The 12,900-nt window shown below is 42.5% G+C and overlaps 1 protein-coding gene across 1 annotated transcript in view; it reads right to left on the minus strand.

The window, feature by feature from the left end:
* Ptp69D (Protein tyrosine phosphatase 69D) overlaps positions 1-12,900 on the minus strand; it is a 651,708-nt gene that overhangs the window by 85,549 nt on the left and 553,259 nt on the right. Inside the window, exons 14-16 of the mRNA XM_068380055.1 lie at positions 1,358-1,507; positions 1,050-1,220; positions 433-549 (exon numbers count right to left, since the gene is read on the minus strand). Coding sequence (XP_068236156.1) covers positions 433-549; positions 1,050-1,220; positions 1,358-1,507 — 438 coding nt within the window. The remainder of the gene's footprint in view (positions 1-432; positions 550-1,049; positions 1,221-1,357; positions 1,508-12,900) is intronic.

Below are 12,900 nucleotides of genomic sequence, written 5' to 3' on the forward strand. Positions count from 1 at the left end.
CATTAAATGTATTTTAAGATACCAACGTATCATTAAACCCCACCGAGAAAAATTGGCGACATCGGAAGGGACAAACATCACTAACTCATGGATAATTACTAATAATTATTCACTCATTTTCAGGTGAGTAATATGCTGAAATCACCAGATGATTTACAACCTACTTAACACAACCCATATTTGCAATTTTTCCCTCATTGCGCCTGTCTTTGTAAGCTAACCCTCGCGTAAAACAAGGGCTGACTATACAAAAAATTGTTGTATGAGCTATGTGCTTTGGATGTTGGGTATCACATAGGGTATACTATGTGGTCATTACTCATTGGATTTCAATGCATACATGGATGATAGATCTCCAAAATATCTATCAAGAGTTGTTTCTATTCCATATATTATAACACCAGGTATTATCCACCATATTTGATAGCTTACCTCTGAAAGCATAACTACTGTTGTTACTTCTTGATCAAAAACCATTCTCCAAAAATCCGCTATAGTGTTATCCGTAGGGTCTTGTGTGACAATAAAAGACTCTGCCAAATCGTAACCCTGGTGAAGAAGTAAGAAAATTTTACAATAATAAAAACTTTGATGAATAATGTTTGTCAATCAATACCTGTGATATATAAAACGTTCATGTAATAACTTACCTCTATTCATTCACAACTATTTTTTACTATCTTACAATACCTTTTATGTCCTTATTTCTTTTCCATATATAGAATTGTGCAGTATTTCATTCTCAGAAAGTTTATTAAGATAAATAGTTATCTTGGAAAAAATATATATAAACTGTTAATTAAATAAATAATTCATATTACTGTATATACACTATACAAATGAAACATTTTCTGAAAGAGAAAAAGAAATATACAAAACTTACACACATGCCATACATAATGACTGTAATCAATTAAAAAGCAATGCCAATGAAAATTTAAAGGTATATTATACAGTACACTACTATCAATTAGACAATTTTATAAACTATCTTGCCTAACTAAATTTTATGCAAGCCACCTCTATAACATCAAATAGAAAGTACTAACCGTGACAAAGGAAGCATTAATGTATGTCGATGACGGTCTTGTTGGCAAAGGAGCCAGAATAACACGATTAGAATCATAAGGTAAAACAAAATCATAACGATTTTTAGGTTTGTTTTCTTCACTTGTTGCAATAGCAAAGGATTTTCGGTCTTCCACAACTTTACCCAGACGCTGTAAAAAAAATCAGATAATAACAATATCTGAGCAACTACAGCATAAAATGAACAAGCAAAATTGTATAATATAATGTATAAAACTTTATAGTAAAATGTATATTAATTACACCTGAAACAATAAACTGAACTCACCTCAAATTCCTTTTCCAAAGGAGACGAATCTTCCAGACTATCATGGTACGTATGATTACTGTAAGTTTCTTTCAGCTGTGCTATACTTAACTCGGTGTTTCCAAATTGGGAATATTCCATCAGAGCTCTATGTAGAAACACATATTGCTTCTGCAAAAAAAAAAAAAAAAAAAAAAAAAATATTACTTGACATTCACACGAGGCTATTAGTAACAGAGCAGCGCAAGCGCCACCTTTGTCAAAATTGAGTAATGTATGGCATTGTATTCCCCAACCATTCTTGTTTCTGAAAACACTCCACCTACGCATCCCTGACATTGGAAATATAGTTGAAAATCGTCATAAGTGAAATGATTTACTTGCTGTTATGTAATGGCGGTGCATGCCTTTCTGTTACTGTAAGACAGGAGACCACAGGCGATGTATTTAATGTTTACATCGCACAGCCAATAGGATTACGCCTTACTGTCTCACAGGCTCTCAGCCAATCAGCGGCACTCTACTATCCGACCATTGGCTCGTTCCGCCAGTCTGTACCTTTAACTCCCAACCAGTGCTGCGTTTTTTGCCTTCTCTGTGTTGTCATAAGATTTCGTTAGTCTTTGTTTGACTTAATAACATACATACATCCATACATTTTACACATACACACAGATACAGTCATGTGTGTGCTTTGCATGTCATAGCATGTAAAAATTAATATTATAATGATTTTAGTATGTCTTAATTATTATATTGCTATTTTTTTATTAATGGTGTGTTATACTGACTTCCATTATTACTTTTTTCTATTTAATTAATATTCTTCTATCTTACACGTAACTAGTTTGACATAATAACATACATACATACACATTTTTTGCATACACAGATACAATGTGTGTATGTGTTTTCCATGTCACAGCATGTAAAAATAATATAATGATTTTATTATCATGTCTTAATTATTATATTGCAATTTTTTTTTATTAATGTTGTGTTGTGCTGTCTTCCATTATTACTTTATTTTTTAATTTAATTAATATTCTTCTATCCTACACATATCTAGTTTGATGTAATAACATACATACATTTTACACATACACACAGATACAGACCGTTGTGTGGGTTTTGCATGGCATAGCATGTGAAAATATCATAATGATTTCATTGAGGGGACCGTCCACTATGGTGTTTGGCATAACTTTAAAAAATTGAAAATTGTTTTGTTTCTATATATGCAGAAACATGTCGTACACGCTCTCCAGAAGTTTCCGTCAATTATTTTTACAGATAATAATTAAAATGGTCTTTAAATGATGACATCATCCTTACTGCATTGTCTGCATGACTGAGTTTGACAGAATCGTCTTTACGAGTTTATTTTTGCATATATATAGTGATTTTTTCACTTATGTTTCAAAATCTCGTATGTCTGGCAGAGGTGGAAGGCATTGGTAGAGGGCAGGCAAACGCAAACTACGATCTACGAGAAGACCAGCGTGAAGTTATGATGCATGTGTGTTTGTTCGCTTGCAGTTCGTATGTACATTGTGTTTTCACAACGTCCTCATGAACTTAACCCTTTTACCCCCAGGCTCTTTGGAAATTTCCAACCCTTAACCCCCAAGGGGTTATTTTTTCCCCAGCACATTTTGCAGTATATTTCTTTTAAATTGCTCTAACAGCCTTAATTTTTGTCATAGAGAGGTCGGGTTGGTCTCATTCTCTTGGAAAATGCCTGAATTTTCTAAAAAAAATTATCAAAAATATGAAAAAATAAATTTTTATAGCATTTTTTTGCAAGGACGTACCGGTACGTCCATGGGGGTAAAGGGATGGGTTTTGTGAAACGTACCAGTACGTCCTTTGGGGGTAAAAGGGTTAATAGCAAGGCCAATATTACCTAAGGTCAAAGAAAGAACCAAAAGTAATCAGAGAGCAACAGAAAGGAGCCAAGAAGAGAGGGAAACATGAAAAAGAGTACAATGCTGGAACAGTCTAACTAAAACTCTGGCAACTCATGACACCCTCATACCAAGACTTAGTGTATTAGTAAACTTAGGGTTGTAATACCTTGTTTAGGGAGCCTTCATGTAGGTATAAACAAAAGTAAAAAGTAAGGTTACCATAGTAATGTTAATTTGATTTTTCGAAGTAAAAAGCAAAAATTTATAGCTAATTTTTTGGAGCTCATAACTCAATAACATACTTATTCACATTTCAATACATTTTTCTCACTTATTATTCAATATTAGAGAGAAAGATATTATTGAAAAGAGGAATAAAATAAACCTACAATTCTGTGTAATAGAATTTTGATTTTCCTTTTTCTCTTCTTTTGTCTCTTTTTTTATGCTTATTTTGTCTAGATGAAGAAAATAAGAAAAAATTCCTTGAAAAAAAGGAAAATTGAAAATCTGTCTCACAAAATTATTCAATTTATAAAGAAGTTTTTGATGATATGCTTTTCAATACAATTGGTGTCATATTAGTGGAGAAAAATGTACATAGAATTTCTTTAAAAATCATGATTTTTGCTAACAAACCAAAAAGTTTTTGATCAAACAACTTGAAATTTGTATAAGATAAAGGTATTTTATAATTATGTCTAAAACATAGAAATGGTTTATTTTGAATAAGAAAAAAAGGCACGACATAGCGGACGGTTCCCTTAATGCTAAGCAGGAATATAAAAGGGATTTTGACAAAGGAAAAATCTATTTCTGGGCGAGAGACCTGTGCCGCCCAGTGAAATGCTCCTTTTACATCATTTCTAAGGTAAAAACTGCTATAAAATTACCAGAGAAAAAGTTGTATAGGAATGCCAGGTTGAACCCAGCTCGCTCACCTTATAAGGTGTCGGTATAATACTGGGGCGTGATTAATCACAACCAGAGGTCTCGCACCATTTAGATATCTCCTCTCAATATCCCTGTTACAAAGGTTAAAGGTTAAAGGTGTCTGGTTTCAGTTCCAGTTCCATCAGAATAGATGCTCACCAGAACGTCAGCCGGGCAAGCCCAACCCCCCACTGTGGTGCCCTACCACAGCAGTAACCTCCCCAGTAAACAGCTTAAACTCACGGCCCTGGGCGGGGATCGATCTCTTGCCACGCGAATGCGAGGCAGGCAAACATGTTACCACTGTACTAGCCAGGAGGCACCGTTCAACACCCATCTCCGAACTCTACTACCAACAATCCAACCCACGCCAGTGACGTCACTCCTTATAGCACCCAAGTTTGGGGCCCATGATGGGAGGGAAGTCAGGGTGGGTTCACTGGGCGGCACAGGTCTCTCGCCCAGAAATAGATTTTTCCTTCGTCAAAATCCCTTTTCTGGGCTCTACCTGTGCTGCTCCGTGAAATAGTACCAGAGAAAAGGTCCCAAAACTTGAAACAATACCTGAAGGGGAAGTAATTAAATGCAAAATAATACCAAAACATTGTTTAATCAAAGAAATAGGACATACAAGGTATCCCGTAAGTAAATACTCTCAAACATTAAGGAGGGATGGTAAATACAATTGTGGCAAAAATCCCAAACTAAGGGGAGAGTAAGACTATTAACAGGTGTTATAAAAAAAAAAAAACAATACACCATAAGGGTGTAGCTCAGGTAAAACAAAACCAAAACTAAGTAGGAACAATAAGTAAGGCAGGTAGGAGGAAGGGGGATAGAGCAAGACGTTGTGATTAAGAATCATTACCTTCAGGAGGAACCACATTCCCTGCTGCCACTGTAGCAAATTTTAGAGCTTCCAAAGGTTTTAAGTAGTGGCATTTAAAAACTTTAGGGGACTTCCAGCCTGTATATTTCGTAAGCTCATCAAAGTTCATGTGGTGAAAGTAATTAACTGAAGTAGCTACAGCTCGTATATCATGGACGTGAGGGAATGACTCAGGGTTAGTCTCTTTAATAAAATAAAGAATCTGTTGTCTGATTCCTTTCAGGGTAATGGTTCCTCCATTTTCCCTAATGAATAAGGGCCCTGAGGACTTCATGGAAGTTCTATTTAAGTAGGCTTTCAGGGTGTTAACGGGACATAAGGATGGGTCCTGAGGAAGTAGAATAATCTTCCAGGAGGACCATCTGTTCTGGGGGTCCTCATTTTTAGCCAAGAAAACTCTATCAGGGGAGAGAAGGACTTCCCCTGACGAGAGAAATTCAATATGACCTGGATCTCTAGTCAAAGCTGACAGTTCTGAAATTCTGGCGCCAGAAGCTAGGCTCAATAGGAACAAGGTTTTCCTTAATAGTGGTATGTAATTGCAAGATTCGTTAAGAGTGTCAGAGGCCAGCTTAAGGACATCATTCAGAAACCAGGAAACTGAACTAGGGCGAGTTGATGGTTTCAATCTGGCGCAGGCTCTCGGGATTGATGAGAAGTATGAATCTGTAAGGTCAATATTAAAACCAATTTGGAAAATCTTTTTTAAGGCTGATTTAATATTAGTAATGGTGTTGGCTGCTAGGCCTGATTCAAAGAGAGTTCTGAAGAAGGTTACTGTCAGATTCATAGTCATCGTCTCAACCTTTGAGTCCCTTAAAAACTTTGCAAGATTTTTAAACAGCCGAATCATATTGTCGAAGGGTGGATTCCCTTTTATCCGACTCCAAAAACAGAGTATTTTGGGGATCAATATTTGCACCTCTTTGGGCTGCAAATTTCCTGAAGTCCATAAAGTTAGGGCACTCTGAATTCTTGAGGAAGCTAACACATTGCGAGTTTGTACTACTTGTGTTAGTATTGGATTGGGTATCTGTCGAGGGTGGAGACCCAGTTCCACCAACAGGGGAAACCAATTGCTCTTGGGCCAGTAGGGGGCTACTAGAGCCACTTGGCCTCTGAAAGTCCTGAGTTTGTCCAACACTTTCATCAAAAGATTTATCGGAGGGAACAAGTAAATCTTCTTCCAAGTGTTCCAATCCAACGACATTGCGTCTGTGGCATAAGTCTGAGGGTCCAGGATGGGGGCTACGTAACACTCTAGTTTGTGGTTGGACTCTGTTGCAAATACGTCTACCTGGAGACCCGGGACCTGAGATAAGATCCATTTGAATGATTGTTGATCCAGTGACCATTCCGACTCCAGCGGAGTCGTCCTCGAAAGTGCGTCCGCCCCTACATTCTGCACTCCCGCTAGATGGACTGCCGACACTGGTTCGATGCTGCCATGGAAAATATTGCTAACATGATGTGATTTATGTGGGGTGACTTGGAGCCTCCTCTGTTTATGCAGTGGACTATGACTGCGCTGTCTAGAACTAGTCTAATATGTTGGTTCTTGGCTGGAGTCAGTCATTTTAGAGTAAGGAATACCGCCATGGCCTCTAGGACATTGATATGGAGTTGTCGGAATACAGTCGACCATAGTCCCTGGACCTTCCTGTGCTGGGAGTATCCCCCCCAACCTGTTAAGGAGGCGTCTGTGTGAATGACGAGTCCTGGGGCCGGATATTGAAAGGGGACTGACTTTGCCAGACTTTTGCCCTTTGTCCATGGCCGAAGTCTCTCTCTCAGAATTGGTGGAAGTCGAGCTCTTTTGTCTCGATACTTCCCGGTTGCCCTGGAGCGCCATACTCGGTTTATGTCTTTTAGTTTGGCCTTCAGAACAATATCTGTCACGGAGGCGAACTGCAAGGAGCCCAGGATTCTCTCTTGATTTCTCCTGGACGTCAATTTGTCCCTGAGAAAACGTTTCATGTTCTTTGCTATTTTTGCCCTCTTGGCCTTCGGGAGACATAGCGTATGGGAACGTAGATCCCATTGTAATCCCAGCCATTGAAACTTTGTCTCCAGGACCAGGCGGGATTTTTCGAGGTTGACCTGGAACCCCAACTGTCGAAGGAAGTTTAACACACTGTTTGTTGCCGTGAGGTAGTTCTCGACGTTGTCTGACCAGATGAGCCAGTCGTCCAGGTAAGCTACTATTTGAATTCCCTGGGTTTGTAGTTCTTGAATTACTGTCTCTGCCAGTTTGGTGAAGATCCTGGGCGCTATGTTGAGCCCGAATGGCATTACTTTGAATGCGTAGGCTTGGCTGCCTAGTATGAAGCCTAGAAAAGGACGAAAATGCCTTGCTATCGGAACGTGATAGTAGGCATCTGTAAGATCTATAGAGGTGGTGACGGCCCCATGGGGAAGTAAGGTCCGCACCTGAGAGACGGTTAACATGTGGAACTTGTCGCATCGAATATAAGAATTCAGACGGGACAGGTCCAGGATTACTCTTCGCTTGTCTGAGTCTTTCTTTGGCACGCTGAACAAGCGACCTTGAAATTTTAAGTGATGAACCCTTTTAATTGCGTTCTTCTGCAATAGATCGTCTGCATATGAGACTAGCTCCTTCGTTGGAAGTTGATGGAAACTGGTCGGTGGAGGGGGCCCTTCTATCCAACTCCACCCCAGACCTTTGGAAATTATGCTGAAAGCCCAATAGCTGAACTTCCAACGATTCCGAGACGTAAAGTCTTCCCCCTACCCGAGGAACTTCAATGGGTCTTTGACGATTTGCCTCCTCGGCCTCCGCGGAATCCTTTGCCTTGGGTGGAAGCCCTTCTGCTACCCCTGTTACGAAAGGCACCTCTGGCACCAGAGCCTCTGGCGCGTTGGTAACCTTGAAAGGCACCTTGGGTTTCGTAGGCGGGATTAAAGGCAGGGGAGGTAGCATACGAGGTCGTTGCTACCTGAGCCTGAGGGACCAACACATATTGTTGTTGAGGATGTCCCTTCGAAGTAGAGGGCTGGCTACCTTGCGCCACTGGAATGGTTTGCACCAACTGAAGGGTTGCCGATTCTGAGAGGAATGGAAGGGCCTCAGCCTCTTCCTGCCTCGAGCAGGGTGCCAGCTGGCTCAAACTTTCGTTTGGGGACTAGGCCTCACCTAACCTTGAGACTTTGGTTTACCCTGGCGGCCTCGCTGAGGACATTGTTAACCATGTTCTCCGGGAACAAATCCGGACCCCAAACCGGGGCTTTAATGAGCCTGTTAGGCTCATGTCTGATGGTAGCTTCAGACAAGACATGTCTCCGGCAACGAAGTCTGGCTGCGAGGAAGTCGTACGCATCGGCCAGCAGAGTCTGAAGTAGGCATTTAGTTAGAACCTTGAAGAGGGGTTCCTTATCATACATGATGGCGGTCATCTCAGCCATATTAGCTGAATTAATAGACCTGCTGAGCCTGCACCGGGCTTCGAACTCGAGGCGGATCAATGAGTCCGGAAGCCTGGGGAGACGCTCGCTGAACTGTGTGGAGGCACAGTCAGTGCTCAGTTTGCCCGTCGTGAAGGTGGCCGGGGCGTTATGCCAGCACTCGTGGTCACCTGGGAACAGGAGGGAGGTCAGGTCCGTTTCCCGTAGCTGCGGTAACGGTTTGTCCTCCTTGATGGCCTGATGGGCTAGGTCCATCATCTTGGTGACGCACGGAGTGGGGGTTTGCTTATCTACTACAAACATTGTGTAGGAGCTCTTGTGGGGTGTGAGCATAGTGTTCACACATGCCCACTCATTCAGCATTCGAACCCAGGTAGACTGGGCCTGTTCCTTAGGGTAGATTACCGTCTCCTTAGGAACTTTATCCAACCTAATGAGAGCTTCCTCGGTCAAACGAGCAAAGCCGGGGAAGGGGAATTGGAGGCCCGGCGGGTAGAACTCAAAGTCCTCGATAGGCCGGGTGCCACAACCCTCGATGGTCAGCATGCCATCTTTGAAAGGAGAGTGCAGAGCCATTCTCCATGGGTTGTTCTTAGTGAATTCCGGGAGCTTGGAGGCGTCCGGGATGGCGTACTGCTGTTGCTGCGGCAGTCCCAAACATATGAGGCTCTCCACGAGACTCTCTTGGTTTTGCATCCTCTCAGTGAGGGATGTCATCATGGAACCGATCTGAGTTAGCAGCTTGTTGGAAAAAGCGTCCGTTTCAAAGGGAGCCACAGGGGTGGTTACGGAGGCTGTCTTCGTCCTCGACCCATGAGAAGACGAAGATGCGACAGCTGAGTCTTTGGGGACTCTAGAGGAAGAAGTCTTGACAGACTTCGGAGATTTGGAAGACTTACGGGTCTTCAGCAAAGGCCTGCGTTGAGCCTTAACCTTCGGGGTAACCGGACGAGGCCTGATACCAGCCCCGTGTTTCCGGCTGGTATTTCCCCGGGAAGCCCTGAAAAGAAGAATGGGTAGAAGAGAAAGTCGGGCTAAGGAGAGGAATCTCAGCCCGGGACCCACCTGCCTCACTTACCTCCCTACCTAGATCTGGCTCGTCGAGGGACATAGGCTCTATGTCGAGGTTAATAGCCGCGACGCCCTCCACTATGGCTTCACCCATCACCACCTGGTCTTCAGCTAAGAGCAAGACTTCCGTGATCTTAGCGATGATGGGGTCCGCCACATCCTTAGGGACCCCAGCCGAGTTCTTAGCGTTGGGGTAAATGAGGTTGCACCACTCTTCAGAAAGTACGTAAGGCTTCTTAGCCTTAACGTTGCAGGCGAACCTGCCAACCCAGACCTTAAGGGTCGCCAGGGCTGAGGTCTTAGAAGACTGGGAGCTCTGAAAGAGAATAGACCGTTACTAGTGGCAAGTGACTTCGACGGGGGGAAGTGAAAAAAAGTAGGTTTAGATATCTCCTTTGTGATAAACAGGATCATTCGACTAGATGATACAGTGGAAATAACAGGAAATGTCAAAGATTAAAACTATGTAAATATAAATAGTAACGACAGTTTCACCTACTGAGTTCGAGGTGAGCGTTGAGCCCAGCTTATACAGACCTCACAGTTGTCCGGATGCCAGACGGTCAAGTCATCCACTAGGACAGCACAGTGGGCATGCGACCTACACACATCGTGGCCGCACGCTTGTTGAAGTACTGCCGCACAGGCTGTCATCTTACAGCGGACCACCTGTAAAATAAAGATACATAAGTATCCCACAGTAGGTAAGGATCCCAAGAGGAGCCCGGGGGCTCCAGGTACTAAAAATAAACCGGCATCAGCCGGGCTAGGTACTAGGAATAACATTCTAAACCGTAAGAGTAAACGGTAGAAAACACATAGTAAAGGTAAAATGCAAATAAATCAAATCCGTATAGCTATGATCATTCAAAAAGAGCATCGTCGAGTATAGAATACAATGATATAATAATATGGGTAATGGTTATACCGTTGGCTCCGGGGAGACAACTGAGGTAGACCCAGGGGTCACCGCTAGCCTACCGGGGTAGGCGGGACAAAATGGGGAGGGGGGAGGAGGGGGAGAGTCAGAGACTCACCGCCGGTCACAAGGACCTTAACAAAGCAAAAACCCAAAACTCGACAAAGCTCGAAAGCTACAATTAACAGAATTCCTTGCAATTAAAAATGGGGCTAACATAGTGTGGGTTCCGTGGGATCCTTAACATCACGGGGGGAATCCTATTGACTGGGTCCCGTGGGGTGCGGAACGTCACGGGGGGAATCAGGCTGGAAAAACCCAAAGCATAGCTGAAATCACCCCAGCCGATCGATGGCCAATCAGAGCGGCGGAGAAAAAACGGCTACGAAAGGGCAGAGAGTAAGCGTAAATAGGGTAACAAGCCTCGCTAGTGTTCACGGCTCCAACTGGGGGAAGGAGTCAGTAGATACCCCGGGAGGGGGGGGAGGTGACTGGGGAACGAGAGGACTCGACCCGTAATGCAAAACATCTGACTCCAAGTCTCATAGAGTCGAGAGGTATCCCTGGAGTGGGGATGGGGTAGGCGGGGGGATGGGGGCCATACCCCTGCAGCGAGAACAAGCCAATGAGGGGGCAGGAGGCGATCACGTGAGACAGGGAGACCAGGCGTACCAACCTGGCTGATGACCCACGACAATAACAACGGAAGGATCATAAACGGATAAATGATTAAAGTAAAATAATATGATATAATGAACTGGGTAAGGCATGCAGCTAAAGTAAGGTAGTAAGAGAGGGACGCAGGGGAAGAGGCAGGGAAATAACGAGCCGAGCCCTCCAGCCCGGGTCAGTACCGAGCTGGACAGGGGGGCCAACATAACACTAAATCAGGTAGATGCCGATCGGAAATAATAACACAAATAACTAAATCAGAATTGCCTCGCAAGAGTCCCACTCAAACTAAAGCAATATAACTAGGGGGTAAAGATAAAAATACTGGGTAAAAAACGCAATAACGCGACGTAACCAACTAGGGAGTGCATGAAGGCGAGCAGGCATGCCAACCTAAGATCAAAACTATGATACGTAGTATAATATCATAATAACGTATAATATCATAAACATGTAATAATAATATAACACAGGGTGTGATCGGTGATAAAACCCAGCGAAAAGGTTCGAAAAAAAAAACAATCAGTATAGAAGACTAATTGTAAGGCGTTAAGAACGAGTGAAAGGAGGTAGCCAGCCAGCATGGCGGCCGCGAAGCGGGGCCGACGAATGGTAAATAATAAAAAACTGTGATAGAAATAAAACTAAGGGAAAGGCTACCTCCAAAGACTCAAAACTCATAGATCTGGTACTTAACTTAGATGGGGATACAGTAGAATCCAACATCGTGTACAAAATCCTGGGTAAACACCGAAAAACACCTCAGAGAAAAACACAAGTGCGAACAAGCAAGTGCTATAAAAGGAGTGACGTCACTGGCGTGGGTTGGATTGTTGGTAGTAGAGTTCGGAGATGGGTGTTGAACGGCACCTCGCTGTAACAGGGATATTGAGAGGAGATATCTAAATGGTGCGAAACCTTTGGTTGTGATTTATCACGCCCCAGTATTATACCGACACCTTATAAGGTGAGCGAGCTGGGTTCAACCTGGCATTCCTATACAACTTTTTCTCTGGTAATTTCTTAGCAGTTTTTACCTTAGAAATGATGTAAAAGGAGCATTTCACGGAGTGGCACAGGTAGAGCCCAGAAAACGGATTTTGAGCGAAGCGAAAAATCTATTTTTGGGTGAGATAGCCATGTTGTCCTGATGGAAGGTTCCTTCAGTAGCTTCCTATGGGTATATATGACTACAGTAGATATTCCCAGAGAATTAAACTAAAGGTTTCACAGAATTCTAACTTCTGGCGTGAGTACCCATAAGTAAATAAGAGCTTGGTCCATTTATTCAAATGTCTTTATTATTGAACAATGACCACGGTCAATCTGAAATGAACATAAAACCTATTTAGAATAAATGATGAACAATGTATATAACTCAAATGAACATAAAACATATTAAGAATAAATGATGAACAATGTATATAACTCAATGTTTATAACCCTCAATCTCCCCCCAAGTTTTTAAACGGCCTTTTAAAATGTCTCTCGTGGAGGTCGGTTTAAAACTGATGTCAAAACATTGGGTGGCAATTAAACGTCCAAATTATAGGTTCATGAACAATAAACTCCTGTTAGCATGTGAAGGAACGGAAACTTGAAAAACAATTATTGTCATGTGTTGATCATGATGACACTATAGCTAGTTCATCTCGAAATCACAGTGCCATGCTGGCGGTCGACGGGTACGACTGGACTTGCGTTGCTCCAAATTTGGCATGGCAGGAGTTAACTGCGATGGAGA

The sequence above is a fragment of the Palaemon carinicauda genome, chromosome 9 (genome assembly GCF_036898095.1).
Source record: "Palaemon carinicauda isolate YSFRI2023 chromosome 9, ASM3689809v2, whole genome shotgun sequence".
In the NCBI taxonomy this organism is placed as follows: Eukaryota; Metazoa; Arthropoda; class Malacostraca; order Decapoda; family Palaemonidae; genus Palaemon; species Palaemon carinicauda.